This window comes from Vulpes lagopus, chromosome 2 (genome assembly GCF_018345385.1).
Source record: "Vulpes lagopus strain Blue_001 chromosome 2, ASM1834538v1, whole genome shotgun sequence".
NCBI classification, from domain to species: domain Eukaryota; kingdom Metazoa; phylum Chordata; class Mammalia; order Carnivora; family Canidae; genus Vulpes; species Vulpes lagopus.
Window position 1 is genome coordinate 162,745,638 of NC_054825.1, and position 26,696 is coordinate 162,772,333.

At 56.2% G+C, this 26,696-nt stretch overlaps 1 protein-coding gene across 2 annotated transcripts in view; it reads left to right on the top strand.

Moving 5' to 3' along the window:
• The first annotated feature begins 862 nt into the window (after positions 1–862).
• LRRC4B (leucine rich repeat containing 4B) overlaps positions 863–26,696 on the top strand; it is a 38,557-nt gene continuing 12,723 nt past the window's right edge. Inside the window, exons 1-3 of one of the 2 annotated variants that reach the window (XM_041728989.1) lie at positions 14,363–14,761; positions 15,117–15,241; positions 17,448–17,779. In XM_041728989.1, coding sequence (XP_041584923.1) covers positions 17,483–17,779 — 297 coding nt within the window. In that variant the 5' untranslated portion in view covers positions 14,363–14,761; positions 15,117–15,241; positions 17,448–17,482. Of the gene's footprint in view, positions 1,227–14,362; positions 14,762–15,116; positions 15,242–17,447; positions 17,780–26,696 lie in introns of those variants that run through there. The other variant, XM_041728997.1, reaches the window with a different exon arrangement.

A 26,696-nucleotide genomic window follows, 5' to 3' on the forward strand; every position in this document is an offset into this window, starting at 1 on the left:
CCATGGGTCTTCCTCCATCCTCTGTCCAGCTCCTTTCCTCCCTGCCCTCTTCCCCATCTTGCCAGCTTCCCCCTGGCTCTTAACTCTAATAGCCTAGCCCCCACTCCCTCTCCCCACTGCGACCCCCAAGGGGGCCCTGCTTCCTTCCCCCTCTGCCCCACTCCTGTCCCTGTCCCCTAGCCACTTCCCTCCTCCTCTGCCTGTCCCCTCTAGCCCTGTATCATCTCCCTCTCCCGTCCCTCCCACATTCATTCTGCAAATATTTACCAAAGGTGTACTAAGAGTTACTCCGCTTGTTTCCCCTCAGTCTCGGACATAGTCCCTCCCTCTCCCCACTCTCAGTCTCTTCCCTCCCCTCCCCTGCTTCGCCTCCCCTCCCCCTTCTCCTCCTTCTTCCTTCCCCCTTACCTCCCCTCTTTCCCTCTCCATACCGATTTCCTCCCTTCTCTCCTCCTTCCCTCTTCTCCCTTCCCTTTTCCTTCCTCTGTTTCTTCTACCCCTCCACCCTTCCCCCTCCACCCTCTCGTCCCTCCCCCTTGCTCTCCCTTAACCATCCTCTGCTTTTTTTTCCTCCCTCCCCTCTCTTCCCCCTCTTCCTCTCCTCCTCTCTGTCTTCCCTCCCCTCTCTCCTCTCCCCCCTCCTTTCCTTCCCGGGCAGCCTCTCCCCCCACTCCCGGCGCCCTCCCTCCCCTCCCTCCCCTCCCTCCCGCTCCCCCTCCATCATCAGTATTCCGCTCCCGTCTCCGCCGCTCTCGGCTGCTCGCGGTCGCTGCCGCACCGTCCGAGGCGGGGGCCGGGGCCGGGGCCGGGGCCTGGGGGGGTGGGGTGGGGGGAGAGCGGCGCCGGCGGCCCGAGGAGGGAGGAAGGAAGGAAGGAAGGAAGGCTGGAAGGAAGGAAGCAAGGGAAGAAAGAAGGAAAGAAAGGAAGGCAAGAAGGAAGGCGGGCGGCGGGCCGGCGGGCGAGGGCGCCGGGCCGGGCGGCAGGCGGGCGGGCGAGCGAGGAGACAGAGCGTCCCCCCGAACCCCACCACTGCCGCTGCGGAAGCCCCCTCCCCATCCAGGAGCCGGGGAGGGGGGAGAACTCAAGAGACCCAGGCCTGGCCGCAGCCCCGCCCCCCGCGCCTCCCCGCAGCGGGCCTCGTACCCCAAATCCCTGTGCCTCATTGGGGGGGTCCTCCCCCCGCGGGCCGGGCATGCTGCCCCCCAGAAGGAGCCCCTTTCCTCGCTGTGAGTAGCCGCCAAGGGGCGCCGGGTGGGGGCGGGAGGAACCGCGGAGGGTGGGTGGGGGGCATTCTTAATTAGGGGACCGTGGTCTAAGGCCTCCTCCCGGAGGGGGGGGTCGGCGGCAGAGGACAGTGGGCGGGGCCTGATGGAGAGCCGAAGCGGGTGGGGGAGGTAGTCGGGTGGGGGTTCTCTGGGCCATGCGAGTTGTCTTGGGGGGTCGCCGCTGCCTCCCGGACGGGCGCGGGTGGGGGGTGGTGTACGTCCGGTGATCGCTGCGCGTATCCAGCTGCGGGGTTGAAGATGTAGGCTTGGGGGGGGGCTAGCCGAGTGTAGATGTGGGCCCCCCTTCCTGGGGTGGGAGCCCGAGTTCTTCCCCCACCATTGCCCCTCCCACCTCCACACGGCTGCTGCTTGGGGTGGGGGGGCACGCCAGTGATGGGGAAGGGGGAGAGGCGGGCACGGGGTTTCCTTGGTGACCGCGCCTGGCAGGAGCGGTTGCCTTGGTAACCAGGGAGAACCGGGGAGTTTGGGATGTGAGAATGGGAAAGACGGAGGGGGTGACTGGGGAGCGAGACTACCCCCTCCCCAATCTTCAGCCCCTCTCTCTCTCTGGGGTACCCCAACCCCTACCGGTGGGCAAGGAAACCCCTGTCCTTCCCTTTTCCCCAGACCCCCTTTCTTGACCCGATTCTGCTTTGGGGCCTTCTATCCTCCCGCATGTGTCTCCACGGAACCACTACCTCCCTCCCACCATCCTTAGCCCTCTCCTCTTGGGGACCTCCCCTCCCCCCCATTTGCTGGCTTTCCACTCTCACACCTGCTCTTCTAAGACCTTCTAACTGCACCTCACCTTCCCTTCAGGGTCCTCTCACCTCCGTCTCTGACTCTCCCCCACCAGATATCCACTCCCTTGACCTCTCCAGGAGACCCTGACTTTAGCCCCTCTCTCCTCTAGCCCCACTCCCTACCGTGTTAGTCTCAGGAACCCTTGTCTTTTCCCCTCTTTGCTTAGGATCCGTGTGTGAGAGAGTGTGTATGTTGGGGAGGGGTGTTTCTCCCTAGCACTACCACCAGCTTGTCTCTCTCACATATTCATCTGTGTCTGGGATCGCCTTTTATGACCTTTCCTCACTCAGAGCCCCTTTCCCTGTCTCCCTGTCTCCTTGCCCCGTGGGATCCCCCAACCCCACACCTCCCAGTCCTGGGGCATCTCTGAAACCTCTCCTTCCTGACGCTTGCCTCCTTCCAACTCCTCAGTCCAGGACCACGAGGCCCAGGCTCTGTCCAGGGTTCCACCCAAGTTTGCAAGACCCCCTTCCATGGGCTCCTCCCTTCTCTCCTGCCAAGAGCGCAGCCAGTCTCTCTTGAGGGTCTGAGTCTCCTTGCCCCTGAGCCCCCTCTTCCCCCCCACACACCCCCATCCCTTTCTTTCTGCCACTCCCATCTTGACCCTTCTCTCCCCACCCCCACCTCTGCTGCTCTTCTGGTGTACCCTCCTCTTCTCCCTCCCCTGCTCCCCGCAGCCTCAGGCCCGGTTCTCCGGGAGACACTTTCTCAGGGTGGGGAAATCCCCTGGGGAGAGCCCAGCTGGGAAGGGGGAGGGGCAAGGGAGCCTCAGGGCTGCCCCACAGCCCCCTCCCCACCCTCCCTCCCCAGCTGGGAGCTGCAGTCGAGCCTCCGCAGCGCCCCATTGCTATGCGCCTCACATCCCTAGTCCCGGCCGCGCAGCCGCCAGACAGGAACTCAGGCTCCAGCGGCAGCTGGGAGTAGCCGGAGTCGCTTCCCTCCTGGTCCCAGCAGCCGGCAGCATCCTCTCCCCCCCTAAAAACTCCCCGCTTCCCAGGACCATGGCCAGGATGGGCCCCTCCCTCTTCCTGTGGCATCTTCTGTCTCCTAGCTCCTTCTAACTTACATCTTGCACCCTTCTCTTCCCCTTCCCGCCTTCCTTCTTCTCTTCCCTGGGTCTCCTCTAACCCTGGCCACCTGATTGTCCACAGCGCACTCAAAAAGGAGAGGCAGAGAATGAAGCAGCAGGAAGGCTTTGAGACAGACCCTCAAACAAGGCAGGGAAAGGTGGGAGCCAGAGAGATAGAGGCAACAGCTAGAGTGAGAGAGGGGACCTGACTCCCAAAGAGACACACTCACACAATTAGGGTGCATCACCACGGAGCCAGACATACACAGAGTTACTCACTTAATTTCTGAAAGAAAGCGAGAGTCAGTTGGGAACACACACCATCCACACACACAGAGGAGGGAGAACAAGAGAGCTAGGCAGAGACACAGGGAGCCACAGACTCAGGGAGGGTGCCTACCGACCCACAGTGCTGGCAAGAAGGAGCCAGAGAACACTTCACTTCACCACCAGAGGTGCAGGGGGGATTAGAGGCACAGTGTCTAACTGTAAGGGACCCGAATCAGCCATAGGCAGAGGGTGGGAGAGTGTGAGAAAGACACAGAAGCATGTGTAGGCAGAGGTATGCGAGCACACACACACACACACACACACACACACACACACACTTATTCACTGGCAGCCAGAGACCCAGTTACAAACAGGGCTGCAGTACCCAGAGTCAGCCAGAGGCCAGGAGAAAGACCTGGAGTCGTGTACACATACGACTCCACAGTCCCATCTTAACCCTCTGAACAGGGCCTCAGGCTGCAAGGAGCAGGGCAGGGAGAAGGAGAGGGTACACCAGAAGAGACACACACAGTCCTTCACATACAGAGACTCAGAGGGAGAGACAAAGGCAGCACCACACAGAGAATCCCGCTGGTCAGAGAGGCCCTCAAACATGATTGCCTCATGAACTCCCATGCACAAAGAGACACAAAGGGAGAGGTACGGAAGTGGCCTTGGAGCCCTGGGGATGCAGCCCCACATGCTGCTAATGCAGTAACAGAGCTGCACACAGTCAACACCACCCCACCCCCCAGCCCAAGAGAGGGGCACAGGCATGTGCCGACTGGATATCCAGCCCTGCTGGACTCCTGTGCTCACGCTTAATGCACCCAAAGGCAGTTGGAAGAATGTTCCCCAAGTCAGAGGACTTCTAGGGGTCTCCTTGCTGTCAGAGAAGACAATAGAATTGAGACAGCAGGAATCAGAGGGCCACTGACACATCCCTGGGAGGTGCGGAGGCGGATGGGACCCTCTGGGCTTCTTCCAGTGTCCTGGCTCCATTCTCCTGCCACCTTCCTCATTCCTGTCTCCCCTCCTCCCCACCCCTGTGCTCACCTGCCTTGCCTGCTGGGATGGCAGCCCTCTCCATGATCCCATGATCCTGTAGCATCTTTCACCCTTCCCTGCCTCTGGCCAGGCATCTGTCATAAGGTGTCACTGGGACCTCCTATCTCTATCAAGCCCATTCCCCCATGACCTCTCCCCCTCCCCCAGCCCAGTGCCTCCTTCCCCCACCTCACCAGCTACACCTTGAAACTTATGCATCAGTCTTTCTCAAAGCCCATCTGCTGTGAAACCTGCCTCAGTTTCCACTCTGGGCTCAGCATACTGTCTCCTCCTCTGTGTCATTCTCCCTCACCTCCATCCACCCTGCCCCTCCAACCTCCTCCCTGCCTCCTGCCGCTTCTTCCCTGCACTCACCTTCCCACATTCCTGAGCACTTACCCTGCTGGCCTGTGGGCCGGGAGTGTTCTTTCCCCCAAGTGCTTTCCAAGTATTTCATATGCTGTTAACTTAAAAAAAAAAAAAAGGTGATTTCACATAAAAATCCATTCTCATCACAAGGGAAAAAAATGTACTTATGCATGCTGATGGATGTTAGACTTACTGTGGTGATCATTTCACAAGTATCAAATCATTATGTTGTACACTTGAAACTCATACAATGTTCTATGTCAGTCACATCACAAAAATATCCAGATTATCAGCTTCTTTTGAAAAATTTTCCTTCTGGGTTAGCCATGGGCCATGCTCAGGTGCCAGTGGGCCACCACTCCCTATCTGTCTTACCTGCCCAGTTCCTGCCCAGCTCCAGCTCTGGCTCCATAGACAGCTGAGTTTTCAATCCTGGCTGTTTCCTCTCCTCGTGGCTCTTTTTTTTTTTTTTTTTTTTTTTTTTTGCCCTGTCACTCTCTCCTTGCTGCTTCTCTGGTTCTCTGGGTTTCTTTCCAAAATCTGAGCCCCTCCGCCATGGGCTTTGCCTGCCTGTCCCTCTTGCCCCATCATCCATCCCCCCACCCCTGGCAGTTTTGCCCTAGCTCAGAGGCCCTGCTTCAGCTAACCTGCCCCCTGCCATGCCAAAGTAGAAATTCACAGGACCACCAGGGTGCAGGGCACATACAAGTTCTCCACAGCCAGGGTCAGCTTCGAACCCACCCCTTGCAGCGTTCTAGACTCGGTGTTGCTGCCTGTGCTGAGCTGGCTAACTGCTGGGGAAGGCCACAGACCCCACACTTGTCCTCCTAGTGTGGAACTGTAGCCCAGGCAGGGGTAGTTTCTCTGTGTGTTGGAGAACAGGTGCATATTTGGAAGTTCATCTGGTCCAGGTGTAGGTCCTAGAGGACAGGGGGCAGAGTGACAGGCCTGGGGCTTTGTTCTCAGAGGGGCTGCATTTGGCCCCACCTCCAGGTCGGGGTGCAGATGACAAGGGTAACTGTTGGGCCATTACAGTGGTTGGGCCCAGCATTAGTTCCTCCACCTTCACTCTTTCAGGCGGGAGGAGTGTATTTTCATTTCCTCTCCGGTGGTGTGGACACCTCCTCATCTCTGAGTTTAGGGTCCCTCCATCCTCACTGAACAGAAGCCCCTATCCCTTCCCTTACAGGTCTCGGAGAGTAGCATGGCTCTGCCAGACAGGGGAGTGGCAAAAGAGCAAGAACAGTGGCAAAATGCCCCCTTGTTGCCTGGAAACCCACACGCGCAACTGTTGTCATGGCAGGTGGAGGCGGAGGGCCTGCATAGGAGGCCGGGGAGATGGGCTGGGAAGGGACCCTGCAGTTGGGGGTCAGGCAGGAGTCCATCCCAGGGGACCACTGGGTCCCCAAGAGGGCTGCCAAGTGTGAGAATGCTGGGCCCAGTAGGAAGTGGAAGCATGTATATGACCCAGAAGGGGAGGAGAGAGGGAGGGAGGTGGAGCTGGGCCAGCAGCCCAGGCCACTCCCTTCCCATCTGAGCTGTTTCCCCAACGAAGCCCCCAGCCCACTCTCCTGCCTGGGGAGCTGAACTTAGGCCTTGGAGCATCTTGTTCAAACACGGAGACAAAGGTCAGAGAGCAGTGCCAGCCCCAGCTCTCCTGAGGGGCAAATCCCAGGCAGGAAATGCTGAGATTTGCCCTCTTGCCTAGAACCCTCAAACACATGGCTCAAGATGATAAGAGCTAACATCCATCGAGAGCTTACCATGAGCCAGGCTGTGTGCTGGCATTCTGTGTGGATCTGTCCCATTTACTCCTCACGGTGGACCTCCAAAGGAAGCACAGTTGTCATCCCTAGTTGGACATACAGGGACACTGAGGCTCAGAATGATGAGGCCCCTTGCCCAACGTCAACAGCCAGACGTGGCTCAGCTGGGACTGCAAACCCAGGCGTGGCACCCTGCAGATTGCTTCCCCCAGCTGAGACCACTGCTTTCCAGAGGGAAACGTGCATCCATAGAGCCCTCTAAGTAGAAATCCGGATTGCTAATCATAACAATAATCAGATTGTTAATAACAGTAGACTCACAGAAGGTTAGACTTTAAAAGAGACATTAGGGTTCCTGTAATGCAGGGACTCCCTGCCCCTTAGTCTTGTTTACGCCCCCAGGAGAAAGGACCCACCCACCTCGATTCTCACAGTGTCCTTTCCTGGACACAGGGTGTCCAATCCATGTCTAGCTGGTGGGGCAGGGACAGATTCCTCAGGTGATTCAATGGTCCCTCCACTCCCTGATAAATGATCCAGCCAGAAATGTTAGATTTACATATGGGAAGGGGGGAGATTGAGTCATAGAATGAGGAAGAGATTTGTTCTTCTGATCCAGTGAGAATAAATAACTTTTTAAAAATGATTTTATTTATTTATTCATTCATGAGAGACAGAGAGAGAGAGAGAGAGAGAGAGGTAGAGACCTAGGCTGAGGGAGAAGCAGGCTTCATGCAAGGAGCCCGATATGGGACTCGATCCCAGATCCTGGGATCACGCCCTGAGCCAAAGGCAGGCGCCAAACCACTGAGCTACCCAGGCATCCCAGAATAAATAACTTTTAACATCACTGTCATCTAAGTGCCCAGCACTGGACGTGTCACCATCAGTTCCCACCAAGCTGGGTGTCATTACACAGAGCCTGGCAGGGACAGGAGGGAGACCACAGTGAGCAAGTGGCAAGTCAGAGTTTGAACCCAAGTTTCCAGGACACCAGCACTCTTTCCAGCTCTCCATCATCCTAGAATGATGGTGTGATGGCACGGAGGAGGAGGAGGAGGATGTTCACAGTTAGAGAATCATTTCAGCGAGAGTTGTCTGTGTGCCAGGCACTGCGCCGAACCCATCACAGACATCAGACCAATGAGTCTTCACCACCCCTGAAGGAAGATTAGCTGTTTTCCCCATTTCACAGATGAGCAAACTGAGGCCCCAAGCACTGCTATCCCTTTCCAAGGCTCCATGGCTGGCAATTGTGGCAGTTGAGGTTCTCACCAGGGTCTAGCCCACCCTTAAGCACTCTCTTCCTCAGAGCAGTGGAAAGGGAGGAGGAGAGTTAGTGATTCATCCTGAAATGGAGTGCAAGGGTGCTCCAGGACCAGCAGCCCCAGGAAAGGAGGCCCCTCAGCTGCACCCAGACCGTCCCACCCCCATCAGAATTTGCACTTCAGCAAGATCCCAGGTATCTGGACACATGTGGATGTCTGGATGTCCGAGAGACACTGCTCCAGTTTCAATGGTTTTCCACTCTTTATTACTTCTAGTGTACATCTCCCCACCCCCCTCAACTTTTTAAAGTTAGTTATGCAGTTAACTATAAGTTAGTATGTTAACTATAAAGATGGTTAGTTCTATCCTGAGGTAGAAAATGAATTACAAAATTGCCCTTTCCGGGGTATAAGGGGAAAGGAACCAGGGGAGAACCAGGGAGACCACAGTCAAACTGGCTTGCACTGCATCCCTCCCACCTGCAAACTCACCTCACACACCCCTGCCAGAGCCTTAGCAGTGACCTGTTTTGAAAACCTCCCATACCAGACCAGGTCCTAGGTCTCTCCCAAGTAGATTCGATTCAGCAGTGTGACACTGCCCACACATCCCAGAGCCTCACAGAATCACAGCGTGTACACAGAATACAGGGGCCTGGAGATCGAGCTTCCAACTTGGAGCGTGCCGGGTCTGAGTGTTCATGGGTACAGCAAGGATGTCACCAGGCCTCAGTATGCCCTTCCACTAAAGTGGAGCTCCTGTAGCTCCTTTTCTGCAGGCCTCAGATGACACAGGCAGAGCTGGCCTGGCTCCTGGGCCTCTTACCCTCAGTAAAGCTCATTTCTCCAGAGCTGATCTCCTTGGTTCCTGGAGGATCCCATAAGAGCAGAAGGACCCTGAGCTTTGGGGACTCAGGCAGAACCAGTTTCAAGCAGGACTGGGGTCCAGCCAGACACATGGGACAGCCGTATCAGTAGTTGGAATCACACTGTCCAATACCATAATCACTGCAGCCACAGCCACGTGTGGCCAGTGACATTTAGATTAATTTAAATTAAATTAATTCAATTCCTCAGTCACTCACCACCCAGCAAGTGCTCACTAGCCACACATGCTCATGGCTACCATAGTGGACGATGTAGAGAGAGCATTTCCATAGCTGCAGAGCTTTCCATTGGACAGCAACTCAGTAGATCCTGAAACAGTTCTATACCAGCTGGCAGACAGCTGCTGCTGTCAGGCCTTCCTGTGTCCCTTAGCCCCTCGCCCTCCCAGCCCTTTGTCATGTGGTATCCTATTAATTCCCATTTCTCAGATGAGGAAATAGAGTGACAGCAAGGCTCCTAGCAGAAAACTGGCAGTCACACAGGGTTGGACCAGCCAGGCCTTGAGTCCTGCTTATCCTTGCTCATCACTTGCGAAGCCAGACCCTGTTCTGGGCCCCCTTGAGGAGCTTCATGAAGCCCCTCAGCCCCTGAGTGTCCCCGAGGATCTGTTTTACAGAGGAGGAAACAGGAGGAAAAAAAATGGAGGGGCTGGCCTAAGGCTTCACAGCCAGGGACTGACCAGAGCCCTCCACCACTGCTCCCAGAACATCTGGAACATCTGGACTGCTGACCTAAGTGGAGTCGCCACCTACCAGCCAAGGTTAGGGTTGGGGTCCTGGTCGAGAGTCCCCTCTTGGTTCTCTTCCTCCACCCCTGGCCTCCTCTCCGGCCCTCTCTCCTCTCCTGCCCTCTCTCCTCTCCTGGCTTTTAGAATCTGACCCCAGATCTCTAAGGAGAACTTTGCCTCACCTCCTGCATTTCCTCCATGTTCTGCCCTTTTTGCCAACTTGCTGTATCTTTTCATTGTCTCCCTCCTCTCCATCCCCAAAGCTCCAGCCATGGCCTCTGCCTCTTCCCCTGGACCCTTGGCCCAGCTCTTCCCCAGCCTTCAGCCTTACTCCAGTTCACTCAGAGGGGTCTTTCTCAGTCAGAGAGGACCCTACCCCTTCCCTGCCTCAACATCGCCCCCCCCAGCACCCCTGCCTCTCAGCCAAATGTGGAGGTAGGACGTTTCTTGTGGCTGAGCTGGACCCCTGCAGCTCCCTCACTCCCACCTGCCTCTCTGGCCCCCAGGCCTTTGAATCCAGAAGTTCTTTGGCCCCTGCACCTCACCAGCTCATCCTTCAGGTCTCAGCTTTGACATCCCCTCTTCCGACTCGCCTCCACTGGCTAGGGGCAGTGCTTCTCCTAGAGGTTCCCGGGACCCCACCCTGTGCTCACCGTCTCAGCCTTCATGAGGCTCCCCTGTGGACCACTAACTCCCTACTGAGCAGCACAGGTCTCATTGGCCGCACCTACACCCAACGCCAGCGGGGGACCTGGCGGTAGGGGGCGCTCGCGCACTCGTTCTTCTTTCTGCAAGTGTCCACTGAGGCACCGTGGGGGCCTGCGTGTCCCAGGCACGGGGGACGCAGCAGTGAACAAGCCGGACAAACTCCCTGCCTGCCGAGCTCACCTTCTGGCGGGAGACAAACAATAGACGGAACAAATCGCTGTCTGTAGGGTACCTTCTGGCCATCAGAGGGCTGGGCAGCAGAGGAAGTGCAAGTGCAAGAGGCAGGGGCGGGGGGAGGGGGGGGCAGGGGCGGGGCTAGAAAACCTGTTGACACAGGGAGACTCGCTCCAGGCAGCCAGGTAGAGGAGTGAACAGCTGGGCCAAACCTCCGAGGCTGCCTGGCGTCCCTGGCGTCGGAGCCTCCTGAGGCCAGTGTGGCTGGAGCGCGGAGGGTGGGAGGTGAGGGCCAGTCAGTAAATATTTGTGAAACGATTGTAGGAAAGGCAGTGCCTCAGTGTGGGAAGTTGGGATAATCTTCCTCCTAGCAAGTCACCCACCGGCCCCTCCCGCCTTACTCTGCTGCTGGCCAGTGAGTGACCACCCAGGTGGGCGGCTGGGGAGAGTCAAGGGCTGAGACCCCTCCACCTGTTTCCTCAGCAGCAGCTCTGAGGAGCTTGGGCAGCCCTTTGCCCAGGGTTCCCCCATCTCATAAGTTAGGGGACTGTCAATTCTCCAGGCTTTGGGGTTGCTTTCATTTGAAAAGCATTCAGGACAGGGACTGGCTCCAAGGGACACATGTGTGAAGTTGTTTCATCGTCCCCAAAGCCTGCTCTGCCCGTACCCTCCCCCCACTAACTTAACAGCTCCCAGCCTTGCGCACATGACAGGCATCCAGAGAGAAGTGTTCAGCTCTCTCTGGCTTTGATGTCTCTCCACCCTCCCGGCTCCAGGCTCCACTTCCGCCCCAGTCCCTCACAGTCGGGAAGTTCTTCTTTAGATCTAACCTCCATCCCTCTTGCTGCGATGGCAGTCAATTTCCTGTCTTTTCTCTCACCTTTTGAACTTCCCCCCCAGAAAAATGAGTATGCCTGACAGGAATGTTCCCTGCCTCCCTTTTCTCCTCACCCCACCTCCCCTGAGCCCCCAAGTTTCCGATCCGCCATCTGCCTGAATCCTCTCAGGCACAGTGCCCGAGATCTCTTGGGGCTTGGGCTGGGGAGGATGGAGAAGCTGGTGAGGCCTCAGCCACACACCTTCCCCTGGTCCTCTTTTCCCTCTCAGGGTTTCTCTGCTCTCCTGCCCTTCTCATAGACTCCTGCTCTCTCCTGCCCCCTCACGTGGACAGTCGTGTGTCATGTGTGTCTCCAGCCCTCTGTCTTTGTTCCTCCGTCTGCCTCTGTCTCTGCCCTTTTCTGCCTTGCATGCCTCTTCTTTCTTTGGGGCCTCTTGCCTCTCCAGCTCTACTTCATTCCTCACACCAGGTAGGGGCAGAGAACAAGCAAGAGGCCTCTGCTGGAATGCGGGGGATGAGAGAGGCAGCACAGTGACCTGGCCAGGTCCTGGGCTTTGTCCCAGCAGGGTCACGGACAGGCTGTGTGACCACCGGCCAGTGCCTTCAGCCCTCTGGATCTGTGGCTGCATCTGTAAATTGGACATGAGAATAGGCCACGGAGAGAAACCAGTGGCTGGAGGTGTGGGTAGTTCTTAGCACAACAGTGGGCACATAGTGGATGCTCAGCGAACATGTTGCATCACGGTGAGGGATGCACTGTGACAAGCAGGGGATTGCTGAGGACAGATCCCATGACCTCTGCCAGCAGGGTATGGAGCAGGGTAGGGTTGTCACGTTCTGCGCAGCAAGGATGAGCCTGGGCTGGCAGGAGGATGGGCATTGTTCAGTGCCCCCAAGGAACTTCCATGGGAATTGTGGGTGCTGTTCTGACAAGCTTGGGGCTCTCTGGGGCCTTTCTGCTCTGGGGACACTGACCAGGGAGGGGCCGTTACCTAGCTGTGCGTGGCCCTGGGCAAGTGACTGTCTCTCTGAACCTCAGCTTTCCTATCTGTGAAATGGGGGTAAGAGTAGCCTCTCTCAGAGGGTCAATGGGAGAACGAGTTATTCCAAGTACAACACCTAGAATGGTGCCTGGGAAGTGCCAGGTATGTGATGGGCATTACCATTATTGGTGGTGGTGGTATTCAAGGAGTTGATGCCACTCAGATGTGTACTCCGTGCCCAGAAGAGGAAGGGCTAGCTGGCAGTCCTGTCATCTGTGTTGGAGGGATGTATCTGAGGACAGCTGGGGACAGGCATCTCCTTGGCATCCAGCAGTATTCAGGAGTATAGCTCACACAGGTGGTATCTGAGGTGCAGTTCTCCTCAGAACATGACATTTAGTGGGACACAGGAGCTGCTCTGGGAACCTGCTGTTTAGGACTCTAAAGGATAATATCTGGGACCTGGCCATCCAGGTAGTGCTATGGCGTGGGCACGGGGCATCAAGCTGAAGGCGGTTGTGTTTGTGGCATATGGAGGTGCCCCCTCCGTTGGGCAGGCCTCCTGGGATGGGAGGAGACCTCAGGATCGGGGATGGCTGAGATATAAGCTTGAGACATGCAGTCGACGGAGTGTGTCCTGGCCTGGGGGTGCAGAGCAAGGGATATGGCTGGGTGAGTGTGTCTCTGAGTGACTGTATGAAGAAATGTGGTTAGTCTGTGACGAATAGACAAACAGCAATGATAACTTACTCGTGCATTCATTCATCCAAACTGTACAAAACAGATGCAGCACCTGCCCTCAGGGAGCTTACCCTCAAGTGTGGGCTTGTAAAAGGCCAGATGGTGATAAATATTATGTAGGAAAGTAAAGAAGAGAAGGTTTTGGAGAGGGGCAGGGTGCTATGTGATTTGAGGTGATCAAGATGGCCTCACTGAGAAGGTGACATCTGAGCAGAGGCCTGAGAGAAGGCAGGCACAGACTGAGGACCCTCTGGGATCCAGATAGAGGGAAGAGCAAGAAGCGTCTGCAGCCTGTTCTCAAAACTATGAAGAGGCCACTGTGTCCTGAGGTCAGTGAGTGAACAGGAGAGAAAGCAAGGGCTGAAGTCAGAGAAGTAGCCCAGCCTGGGGAGAGAGGGTCTAGAAACCAAAGTGATATCCCTTGCCACCTAGTGAGACTGGCCCAGCTGAGAGGCTGTGGAGCAGAGGAGGGGCAGAGTCTGACTTGGATGTTGACAGGACCGCCCCCTCCCCTGGCTGTCTGTGGGAACAGAATGGGAGGGAGGACAGAAGTGGGAGACCAGTGAGGAAGGACTCTGGTCTCAGGGGGAGATGGAGGTGGTGCTAGGAGGTGGCCTGGGGGGGCTGGATGAAAAGTGGTCAGATCTGCGTGTGTTGCAAAGGTAGAGGAAAGGTAGAGAGCAGCATTGCTGAGCATTTAGCTAGTCAGCCGCCAACAGCCCTATGAGGCCAATACTATTATTACCCCTGTCTCACAGCACCTTCTGCAGCTCAGAACAATGAAGTCACTGGCCTGAGATCACACAGCAAGGAAACAGCAGATGCAGGATTCAAACCCAGCCCCACTGGCACTTGATCCATGTGCTCTACTGTAGCTACTTGTCTTCTGTAGCCTGTGGATGTCCGGGTTTTGAGTGTGGAGGTAGCGTTTGTCAGCATCTACACCAGTGCCTGCACGTAGTAGGGACTCAGAAAATCTTTCGGGGGAGGGGGGGTAGATGGGCAGATGAATGAATCCAGTAAATGAATGCGCTGCCCTGCCCATTTTGCAGAAGTGTACCGGGAGGCGGCCGTCCGGATCTGGCTAAGGTCCAGGGGAGAGGGCTGCATCTGGGGCTGGGTTTCTTTGTGGCATGAATGGGGGCTGGCCCTTGGCTGAAGGACTGGGTGACGATGTTGTTGGCTCAGGTTCGCTGGTATATCAGTGGTGGGGGTGGGAGTAAAGGGCTGTGTGGTATGGTGAGGGGATTTGGGAGCTTCTGGGGTCCTGAAGGTAGCTCCTGTGGGGAGACTGTGCTCAGTAGTCTGCCCTTGGGCTGGGGGACAGGTGCAGGAGGGGTGGTTGTGGCCAGCGGTGTGGGGGGGTGGGGTCAGCAGCGGCCCAGCCCGTTGTGCAGCGGAGTCTGTGCCACGAGGCTCCAGGCCGAGGCCAGGCTTGGCACAGCCCACACCCCCCCCCCCTCAGGGCAGCCCAGCCATCAACCTTCCTCCCCCGCTTCCCCCGACCTTCCCCTGCCGCCCAGAACCAATGGGTTAATTAGATAACGGAGCCTTTGATTAGCGGGGGAGGGGGAGGCCTCTCGGTGCACGGAAGGGGGTGCTGAAGAGGGAGGAGAGGCGCCCTCCCCGTTCAGAAGGAGAGAAAGAAGGAGGGAGGGGGTGGGGAGGGAGGGAGCTGAGGCACAGCTTGGCTCTGCACTGCCGTGTGACTAGAAATTGTAATCGCGGAGAAAGAGAGAGACAGAGCCTGGCCGGGAGAGACCAAGACAGACGGACAGACAGACAGAGAATCTGACCAAGACGGGCTCCCCAGCCAACGAGAGGGTGATGGGGACAGAGCCAGAGTGAGGAGGAGATGGAGGAGAAGGAGCGAGGGGGCCCGGTCTTCCCGAGGGAGTTGAGACAGTGAGGGGGAGCCTACAAGGGGGGGTTGGGGCCAAGGAGGTGGACAGGGACAAGGCCAGGGGACTGGCAGAGAGGAGGAGGGGGCCGGGGGCCGTGAGGGAGAGAAGAGAGGCTGGTGGTTGGGGAGAGTGGAGGTAAAGGTGGGGGTGGGGGTAGGAGACTGGAGGAGGCCAGCAGGGAGGGGAGGAAGAGACCGCTGCAGTGGCCTAGCCGGGCCTTCCCGGGGTGGGAAGGGCGACCGGCGAGGAGGGGGGGGCGCGGGGAGACCCAAGAAGCCCCTGCGCCCCCCCCCAGCACAACCTCGAAGGAAGCCCTGGAGAACTGGGGAGACAGAGCCCCCCCGCCGCCGCCGGCTGGAGGCATGTGGAGGGGGGGGCCTGGGGCCCAGGGAGAGGCCCAGCGGAAGCGGAGCCACTGGGGTGAGTGTCCCTCTCTGTGGGGTGGGGGACAAGGACAGAGATGGCTGAGGGCAAGGAGGGAAGGGGCGGGAGGCCCAGCCGCTGCAGAAGCTGGGATGGGGGGGGAGGGATGGAGGCTGGCTGCTGGAGAGATGGTGACAGATGCAGAGGGAGAGACGCGGCAGCGGGCCTCGACCTCGGATGGCTGCTGCGGGCATCCTGGCCTGTGGGTCCCTCAGCTGCAATTTCTGTCCCCCTTGAGCAGCACCGGCTCCCCGGGCTCGAAAGGTGTGGGCTGGGTCATCTCCAGCCTTAGGAGGTGGGAAGGGAATGGTGGGTGCAGGATGAAGACCAGCATAGACCTCCCGGTCACACTTGGGAAGCAAAGACCCCACTGTGCTCACATGACTTGCAGATAGAGACGCACACGCCCCCCCCCCACCCCAGCTCCCCTTGGAGAAAAATGAGTCCAGGATACAGACTCGGAATCCACCCCTCCCCCCTCTTCCCTCTGTCCCTCTATCCCTCTGTCTCTCTGTCTCCCTGTCTCCAGCTCTGGCTCTCACACATGCATTCAGGCACACAGACTACGCACACACATTTTTATCTTGAACACTGCAGAAGGAGGAAGTGAGTGTGTGTGTGTGTGTGTGTGTGTGTGTGTGTGCGAGCACGCGCACGCTCACAGGGACGCACATGTACTCGTGCACTGGACAGGTAGGGGGGTGGCCCTGTGTCTGTGGGTCTGAGAGTCCACTGTCAGTGGGCCTGACAGTGTGCCTGTGTCACTGATGTGGCTGTGCATGTGTGTGCAGACCACCTCCCTCTCCCCATCACTAGTGGGGAACTTGAGTTGGAGCTGGAGCAGAGCCTGCTGATGTGGGTACACTTGCGTATGTACCGCTGCATGGAAGGGAGAGTAGACCTGGGGCCACAGTCCCCCTCTGCCACCACCTGGCCAGTTCTGTGCGCAATGGAATGAGCTGCCCCCCTCCTAGAGCCTCAGTGTCCTGTTTGTAGATTGGGCGTCCCAACAGCTTCCAGGTTTCTGTGAGGCTTTAATGAGAACACGGTGTGTGCAGAGTCTGGGGCCGAGAAAGGGCTCACCCTAACGCAGGAGCTATTATTGTAGCTCTTGCCATTGCTGTTATGATCCTCGGGTCCTCTTTGATAGGATCCTAACCCCACCCCGCCCACTTGCCACCCAGAGCTCTGCCCCAGCCCCTTCCCCTTCAGCTGACCAGCACCAACCCGGCAGGCAGCCAGCGGCTGGCTCGAACCCACCAGACCTGCCTTCCACACGGGCACCTGCAATTCCAGGGCCAGTGGGGGTGGGGGCTGAGGGTGTGGCCATCCCAGGCCCCCCTTGGCCACCTCCCCACCCTTGTCTTCTCCAGTCTGCTCCCTCCGCCCACACGATGCCTCCCAGCCTCTCCTGCCCATACCTTACCTCCACAGTCACCTTGTCTGGCACCCTACCTTCTTCAAGTTCCTCCTCTGAGTCTAACTCAGATCTCTGGCTACTGTGAGGTCTGTGGCCGGCTGGGCCAGAGGGGTGACCACATTCTGAAGAGCAGCCTGAAGCTGGGCCTCCAGTGGAGGGTGTTTGGTGCCGCTGGGAAACTTGCCTCTTGCAATCACTCCTGGGCAGGCAGGGAGCTGGGTGAGGGGACAGGAGGTCCTGCAGGTGGTGAGGGGACTTGGATGGACCTGTGAGGGAAGCCAGAGTCCAGGCCGCAACGCCCCCTCCCCTCACCCCCTACCCCGCCAGGCTTCCCGACCTGGCGACCTGGCATGCCACCCTTCCTCTGTCCCTTCGTCTGTTTGTCTCTCTTCCTCCATCTCTTTCTCTACCTTTCTGAAACCATGCAGAGAACTAAGTTTTGAATCTGACTGACTTCTCCATTCCTGGCCAAGTGCCTTGGGCAGCCTTTCTCTCCCCACCCCACCTCTGCCTCCATTGTCAGTTCTGCGAAATAGGTATAATCTTTGGGTCAGGAATGACATGAGACAGTGCAGGAGGGCAGGGCTAGCCCCTCTCTCTGCCTCCTTCAGTGGTGGGTTGTCCCTCCATGGGGCTGAAGGAGCCCCGCGCTTTGGATCCTGAGCAGAGCAGGGTGGTGATGGCAGCATCGGTGGCAGAGTGCTGCCTGGGGGTGGGGAAGCCGGGGTGCCACACAGGGTCCCTGTCCCTCACTGAGCCTCTCCCTCTCTCTCCCCACAACAGCCCCCCGGCGCCCACGCGGAGCATGAACATTGAGGATGGCGTGCGCCCGCAGCTCCCCGTGCCCCCCACTGCCTCCCGGTAGGATGTCCTGGCCCCATGGGGCCCTGCTCTTCCTCTGGCTCTTCTCCCCACCCCTGGGAGCCGGCGGGGGCGGCGTGGCCATGACGTTGGCAGCCGGAGGGGGCTCCCCGCCAGCCACCTCCTGTCCCGCGGCCTGCTCCTGTAGCAACCAGGCCAGCCGAGTGATCTGCACGCGGAGAGAGCTGGCTGAGGTCCCAGCCAGCATCCCTGTCAACACGCGGTACCTGAACCTGCAGGAGAATGGCATCCAGGTGAGCTGGGCCGGCAGCCAGTGGGGGTGGGGGGGCACACAGGTGGGGAGTAGTGGCAGTGCACAGGTGGTGGCTGGGTTCCTCCTGCTTGAGCTGTGGGTATTCCCTCCAGCTCTTCATGGCCGTCCCTTTGGCACTTATGAGGTTCTGTTTGCATCCTATTAACTTGATCTCAGCCTGTCTGGGTTTTCTCCAGCGAGTCTCCCTGTCTTTGTGCCAGCCTGTTGGGCCTCTGGGAAGGACCACCTGCCTGCCTTCCACAGCTCAGGACAGGCGAGCCCTTGGCCTGGCCCCGGACTCACTGGTGTGCAGAGTGGCTCTCTCACAAGGCATCTGTGTTCTCTGCAAGGCTACACCCACTGCAGGGCCTTGGGCTTGTGAGGGCATGACTCTGTGCCTCTGTTTCTTCATCTGAAAAATGGGGATGACAGAGGACCTGCCTCAAGGGACTGGATGAGGGCTGATGGGTTTCATACTTGTCAGGGACTTATAATCTTTTGTCACCTGGCAAGCACTAATCTGCTGTGCAGTGCGGAGCTCATGTGCCCAGAAGTGGTGTGACATTTGGAGATCTCAGCACTCCCACATGCCTAGTCCCATGTCAGCACATGGCTGGTGCTCCAATCGGACACTTGCCACCTGATTAATTGAGACTGTGACTAAGGTGGACTATATATGATGCTGTGAGGGCAGAGCTGTGCTTTTTTAAAGCAGGGTCTCTCTTCTATTCTATTGGCATTTGGGGCCTGATTGTCTCTGGTTGTGAGGGCCATCCTATGTGCTGTAGGATGTTGAGCAGCATCCCTGGCCACTAGATCCTAGTAGCACCTTCCCCCACTTTCCAAAATGTCTCCAGATGTTGCTAGATATTTGGGGAAACAGAGGGATTGCCCTAGTTGAGATCCACCATTTTAAAGGCATGTGGTCAGTGCCCCACACCATGCAAGCCTCTCCGAACCCTGGCGCATAAAGCCAAGAGAGGAGAGGGCTCCTGTGTGATGTCCCAGGCCACTGGGAGCTAACATTTCCCTTCTCCATGGCACGTCCTGGTCTGTCCCTGGAAGGGGAAGGGGTCAGTGTCTCCCATCTCACTGTCCTGGGAATGGGTTCCCCTCTGCAGAAGAGGGGGAATCTTTTAGGGGCACAGTGCCAAGGGGGCTGCCAAAGTCAAGAAGGCCGTCCTGGGTGGCCACAGGGCAAGGACCCAAGCCAGAGCTAGGGTCCAGAGACAAAGGACCTTGTCCCATTGCCCCATCCCTGCCCCCTCTGGCTTCAGGCCTGCCTCCCAGTGTGCCTGAAGTCCACCCTACATTCTCAAGCACTGGTTTAAGCTGACCTGCCCCTGACTCCCAGAAGGGGGCCAACACCCTCACTTCATTCTCCCCATACACACCTTTGTTCTCTGGACACTGTCTGTCCCTCTCCATCCTTTATTTTACTCCTGTGGCGATCAATACGTGGTACCAGCGCCAGCTCTGTGCCCAGCCCTGTGTTAGGTCATGACCAGGATGGGCAGGACCCTTCCCTGCTCCTGCGTGGCTTACCTGGCAGAAGGGAATAAACCATGAACAAATGGGATGGCACATTACCAGAAAGGGAGATGTTAGAGCGTCAGGAGGTACATCTGTGCTCTGGGGCTACTGAGCCCACCCCACCAGCAGCCCAAAGCCACAGCAGTGTCTCCTCGATGGAACTGGCCCGTTTTCTCTTTGGGGAGTTCAGTGAACAATTCAGTCCAGCAAACATTTGCTGAGCTCTACAAGAGGCTCCACCCATAGACTCATAATGGCAACCCCAGCAACACTTCCCCAGCCCTGCCAGCTCCTACCCGCATCCCCAGTCGAGCCTCCCAGTGGCCACTGAGGGGTGCTCACCTCTGCCTAGAAACCTCTGAAGGTTTTTGGACTCTGGAATGAAGTCCAGGCTCTTTATTGTGTCTTTATTGTGTCTCAAATTCTACATGGCTCAGCTCAGCCTGCCAGCCTCAAAGTTGACACCAGGTGCCCTCCCAGGGCTGAGCAGTTGTTCAGGCCACACTTCTGCCTGAATACGCCCTTGAGTCCTGCAGGTGAGACTCCCTTCACCACCTTACAATCTGGGCCCACAGCTTCCCTTTCCAGACATCCGTGCCCTTGCCCTGGACACTTGTGTTTGTTAAATATCTCCTGGTTGGCTTCTCGGTAGGGAGCAGTAGTCTAGGACAACCAGCCCTGCACCCCCTCCCACCTGCATCCTAGACATAGGCATGATAAGTAAATGGCATGTGTTCAGGATGCAGAGGGCTGTGGGGAAAGGGAACAGATGGGGGAAGGGGATGGTGGGTGCAGGAGGAGGGGTGGTTGGCTGCAGCTTTAAAGATATGAGGTGAGGATGGCCTCATGGAGAAGGTGACATTTGAGCAATAAAGGTGGAGTCTTGTGGAAGGGCATTCCAGGTAGGGAGGACCGCAAGTGCAAAGGCCCTGGGGTGGGAGCCTGCCTGGTGTGTGGGAGGAACATCAACAGGGCTGGTGTGACTGGAACAGAGGGAGCCAGGGGAGAGGATGGGAGGTGAGGGCAGAGTGGCAGATCCTGTAGGGCCGCATGGTCATGGTAAGGACTTGGGCTCTTCTCTGAATGATACAGGAATGAGGGGAAGCTCTGAGTAGAAGGCAGACAGGCTCCTGATGTGGTTTCTCTGACTGAGATGTGAGAGGCCTAAAGAGCACATGGATCCAGCACCAGGGGGCCTAGGTCTGAATCCCAGATCTGCTGTTTCTCTGTTGGTGCAGAGTTCGGGGAGAGAAATGCTGGGAGCTCGGCTGGGACCAGGCTGGTTGCAGTGGAGGTGGTGAGAAGTGGGCAGATTCTGGGTCTGTTTTGAAGGTAGAGACAACAGGATTTTCCAGCAGAGTGGGTGTGGGAAGAGGGAAGAGAGGATGACTCCCAGGTTTTAGGTCTGAGCTGGCCCCTTTGCTTGGGCCTGTTTGCTTGTGTGTCTGTCACCCCATCTCCCAGTCCCCTGGCCTCCAGACTTTTGATCCACATCCGTGTCAGGATGTCCACAGGAGCCCCATGGACATAGGTGAACTTATTTATAAGTCATGTGCAGGTCTGCTATAGCCATGTGTCAAGTGCACTGTGAAACACCCACTTTTGTGTGTGCTTGCACCCCTACCCCGGAAGCCACCGAGCCCCCAAACTGCCTGTTCCCCCAGGGCAGAGAGTGTCCTGTCTACAAGAGTGCACACTTGTGAACTTTCAGTGGAACTGGTCTCCCTCAGGGACACCTTGCTGGTGGCAGGGGGAGGGGTGTTGCCGAGGGAGCCATCAGGGGAGCTTGACGAAGTACCATTTTAATTATCCAAATAAAAAAATGAAAAAAAGTCATCCCTAGTCCCACCACCTAGATATAAATAACTCCTGTTTATATTTTATTTTAAAGCCTTCCTGGCTCTTCTCTGTGCCCATGTAAATGGCTGTTTAAATTATTTATTACAAAATGAATGCAAATTAATTTAGAAAAACTAGAAAATACACCTAAGTTAAAACACAAGGACAAAAGCCAAGAGGAATTTGACAAACAAGTGACTCCCATTAGTACCTGGTGTCTTTCCATTCCCATCCTCTCCACGCAGGCCCTCGGTGTGTGCCCCGTGGGCAGCACTGGTCAACACATTTCTGGCTTTTTTTTTTTTTTTTACATTTGGAAAAAAAAAATTAAATCACATCATTTTATACCGGTTGGCAGCTGCCTTTAGACACCTGAGAGGGTAACACAAACATCTTTCTCCCTGGCACTAACATTCGTCTAAAATGTCAGTGTTAATGATCCCAGGATCCCAGCGCATAGACCTTCCTGTTACTTCACTAGGTCCCTTCTTTCCAAGGTTTTAACTGATAGAAACAGCACTGCAGTCAACATCCCTGGTGCACTTGGAACTTTCCGGATTCTGCCAATGGGATAAATTCCTAGAAGTAGAATCTCAGGGTCAGAGGGAAGATCAGAGAGGCGCTGCCTTACAAGTCCTGGGTGTCCTGCTCATTTGAGTGCTGTCCTCCCTCACAATGGCTGGTACTTCCCCTTCCCCCAAACTTGCGTGGGAGTGTATATGTGTACACGCACACACACACACATACACACATACACACATGCTTTCACACACGGGTATGCACAGACACCAAAGCCACATAGAAATGGCCTGAGTTCTGGGGATCTGAGAGCCTCCCCTGTCCTATCTGTGGTCACTTGCTCCACACAGATGGTCATTCCCATGGGGATAGGGACCTCACCCCCCTCCCCACTGTACACTCAGCACATGGAACAGAGCCTGGTGCACAGTAGATGTTCAGCAGATATTTGTCTAGGGAAGGGAGGCCAGCTCCTGAACTCCCACCTTGGGGACTTAGCATTGTGTGTGTGTGTGTGTGTGTGTGTGTGTGTGTGTGTGGAAGCACAGGTTGGCGCACAGAACGGGGGATCCCTGCAGTGCCTGTGAGAACCAGGGGCAGCCCTGAGTTCCCTTCACCTTCCCTAGGAGCCCGGGCACAGGGAGTGCAGGGGGCTAGAGACACTCCAAGTGCCCTGAGTGCCTGCAACGGCCTCTCTAGAACAGTGGCATCCATCTTTGGGGAGGGTTAAAACACCATTCTGGAACACGACAGGGACAGCCTGTGGTGGAAGTGGTTGTTTTAATGCCCTTCATGAGCAAAATGATTTTTAACTGTCTGCAATTTTCTATGGCCCCCCAAATTGTTTCTGAGATGGGACAAGGGTGTGCAAGCCCAGAGCCTGCAGAGATACCTTCTAGGCAGAGGCCTGGAGACTCCCTTTCCCTCTACCGCACAGCCCTGAGGCCATTCAGGCCACCTGCCATGGCCCTCACACAGCCCCCTAGGACAGGCCTACTCCTCCATCTCCTTGGCTCCGCTCCACCAGCCTGCTCCTCCTCCATGAGGCCTCGCTCCATCTCCTTCCTCCTTCACTGCCTTGTACCCTGGTCCTGAATCTGTTCCCCTCCTCCCCAGAGCCAGCCATCCTAATGTGTTTACTGTGGATCTTTCTGCTTGTGTGTGTTCTTGCAAAATGCTTATTGTTGCTTTGTGTGCATGTATTTTTAATTTATGTAAATGAAGCTGCATTATAGATGGCTTTCTTTGTCTCACTGTTTTCACTCAGCCTGGGTTTTTAAGAGCCATCCACATTGGGAAGTGTGTGTGTGTGTGTGTGTTTGTGTGTGTGTGTTGGTGTGGGTTGGGAGTGTGTCTACTCTGCTGCAGAATTGTCCTTGATGGGTGCCCCCTACTTCCTGTCCCCCACCTCTGAGTCAGGACAGACCCCAGGGAGGCCTGGAGCTACCTCCATCACAAATTCTCTCTGGGGACCGCTTTAGGAGCTGTGTGATAACATCTTTGACATATACACCAGGGCGAATCGCCGGGTCAGAGGTCATGCATATATATACTTAACCTCACAAAGTACACCAAGCCATGGAGCTTCCAGGGAGCTGCCCGGGGTCGGGGTCGTGTGGGCTCTTGACAAGGAGAATGGCTTCTGTCCTAAAAAACCAACCCACCCACCTGAAAGAAGTGCTTGGAGGTGTTTCAGAGAGTGAAGTCAAAGGATGCCCCAAGGGCCAGAGGGTGGAAGCATCATTGAAGCGAATTGTACACTCTTTCAATGGAATGTCATATGTCTACTTAAAACATAGTTTCGAAGAATATCAAATGACACAGGGAAATGCTTAGACTATGATACGGAGCTTTCAAAGGACGCAAGTAGGACGTCCCATTTGTTTTAAAAACTGCACCAAAAGCAAAAATAAACTCAGGGACCACCCCAAAATGTTAGTACTGCCTTTCTGTTTGCACTAGTGTTATGGAAGAATTTCTTCTTTTCGCTTTCTCTGGCATCTAAATTTTCTTCAGTGAGGGCACCTAGTACTCTTTGCAATCACGGGAAAGTTATACTTAATATGTACGAAATGTTCTTCAAACTGAAGACAAAAGTCTGTACTGCGATTTGCTCACCTGCCCCCGGGGAAAGAAAGGGAATAGAAAGAGAAATTTGCAGAGCATTTACCCTGAGCCGGGGGAGTTGGGGGTGCTTCCCCCTCCACCACTTGGACCTCTTTATCCCCATGAGGACAGGATTACTTCCCCATTTCAAGGAAATACAATGAGACAGCCCCTCCCCAGGTTTCTCACTTTTGAGCCTCACGCACAGAATCCCTTGTCGTATCCCATAGCCACAGTGCTTCCCCTTTTGCCCCTTTTTTGTTGGATGTTATCCTGTCCAATGAAGTTATCACGATGTCTTCATCCATTTCCTACTGATGGGCATTTGGATTGTTTCCAGTTTGGGGCTCTTCCTTGGCCCGACTTTAGATTTAGAATCTTTCTGAGCCGAAGCAAGCAGAGTGGGATTCCTTCCTGTTTGTGCTGTGGGCTGGAACAGGAGTGGTGCCCAGGGTGCCTCGGGCTCAGGCCTGACCACACACCCCTGGGACTGTCAGTGATCTGACTCCAGAAAGGATAGCACATGCCACATGTCACAGGTGGTGGAGCCCGATGCCATCAGAGCTCAGTTCCCCAGCTGTTCCACCTGTTACCTTCCCAGATGGAGCCTCACTAAGAACTTTCCAGGATGAGACTCCACCGGCCTCTGGCCTCCTGCACCTCTGGGCCCTCACACTGACCCCTTCCACTCTCACTTGGCTCAGCACCTTCAACGCTTGACGTTCTCTCTTTCTAGAATGCTCTTCTACTCTTCCCTGCATCTGCTTAGCACTAGCACTTATGATTGTGGGGGACAGTTGAGGTTTGACTTATAACTCTTCCTGAGACATGTTATTGAAACTGTCTGGGCCTCAGTTTTGTCATCAGTGAAATGGGGATAATAACATAGAGCTGCTGGAAAATTCAAAGCCTTCATTTCTCGGACAAGCATGTACTGAGTGCCACTGTGTGCTAGGTGCTCTCAGATGCCCTGGGGATGCAGCATCACATGAGGCAGCGAATATATACTTGGTCATGAGGACTTAGCAGGGGACCCTGGAGAGTAGCCTGCTGCTGAGCAGCTCTAGTGAGTGTTGACAGTGAGACCTCTGTCAGTCACCCTGCTCTTTCTTGACTCGGGGCAATGTCTCAGCCTCAGAGGCACCTTCCTTGAAACCCCAGCCAGGTCAAGGCCCCCCGATCCCCGTGGCACTCCAATTTACTTTGCACACTTGTCAAGTCACCACTGGCCCAAGACGCAACTATTAAATTAACAACTTAGAGAACGTCTTCCCATCTTGCAGAGCCATGTGTCCTCCGAGCCTCATGGCAGCCCCAGGAGAGGGACAGGTGGCAGTCCCCATGTTTCTGTGGAGTAGATGAGACATGAGAGACAGAAGAGCCACGTCTGTCCATCCATTTATCACTTCTCTGAGCCCTCCTCTCACCCAGGAGGGTGGGAGTAGGGGGATGTGTATGGCCCCCAGCCATGCTCCAAGCTCCACGACAGCCCTGTTTGTACCCCATGTCACAGGCTGAGGAAAGTGTGGTGCAGGAGAGGAAGGCCCTTGGGCAAGAGGCCACCGTCAGGAGGGGAACTGGGACTTAGCCCAGGCAGACTGGCTGCAGAACTGGACTTTTTTCAACACTATTCCTGATAGATCCTAATTTGTAGGTGTCTGGGCTCTATGTAGCCCTTCGGATACAATCACAACACTGTAACTGAGTCGTGACTCTGTTCACACAGCCAGGCCCTGCTCCAGCCTTGTCCTTGCTCATCAGGATACTCACCCCAGCTCCCTCCTGGCCTCTGGCTCCCAGCTGTCCCCCCACTGAGAGCCACCATGTCACCCCTGGACTTTAAAACAGCCAGTGCTCCCCTTTCAGTGAAGACCCTTCCCAGGCTAGTCTGTTCCTTCCCCAGGCCCACCACTGGGCCCAGACTTCACCCATCCTGCCCCTCCAGCCCTTCTGAAAACACACCTTGAATGGCCTTTACCTTGAATGGCCATAGCCACATTCTGCACCTGCCTGGCACCAGGTACTCTTCCTCACGGGTCACACATATTGTTAGTTCAATCCTCACAATTCCGATGCCCAGAAGTGAGTCTCCTTCCCACATGGAAGCAGGCTCCAAGCTGGGGCTGCCCTGAGACCATGAGTCCCTGTCCCTGCCACCACCTGTCCCTCCTATGTCTCTGCCTGGCCCTGGCTTGTCAGTCTGCAGCACCCAGTTCACAGTCCTGCTTCATTCATTGAGCAACTACTATGTGCCAGGCCCTGCTGTAGGCACAGTGAACAGGATGTTTGTAGAGCTGGGTGCAGAGAGGGAAGCATGGAAGACAAGAGAGCAGGACTGGGGTGCTTTGTGCTCCTGATGGAGGTGGGAGCTAAGTAAAAGTGGGGGGAACAGGGAGGGGCAGAGGACCAGAGACCCTCCCTGCAAAGGAGGCATTGACCTGGACTGAGCCTTCACCTAACCCTGCCCATCCACTGCCTTAGGCAAAGCTAGGGTGCTCTTACCTCCCTCCCCAGGCAGTTATCTGCACCCAGGTTCAGATGCTTATCTGGGCTGGGGGTGAGGGTACAGAGGTAGGGAACAGGCCAGACTCAACCAACAGGGCAGGGCTTGGCCCAGGAGGCCTAAGAAGGCAACTCCTAGGTGAATGAATGGAAGGAGATGAGGGGAAGGACAGGAGGAGGGGGACAGGTTAGGGTGAGTGGACGGATGGTCACATATGTGAGTGAATGGGGCAGGCATCAGGGAGGAAGAGGTCTCACAGGGCAGGGATGGTTAGAAGGCCTTAGCAAGGAGAAAGGCTTTCTTTTAGGGAGCCTTGAGTGATTAGTGCCCTGAGCAGGTGCAGAGGCTGGGATGGTGTTCCAGGAGGGGACAGCATGAGCCCAAGTGTGGAGGAGGAAGAGAAGGAAAGTGGCAGGCA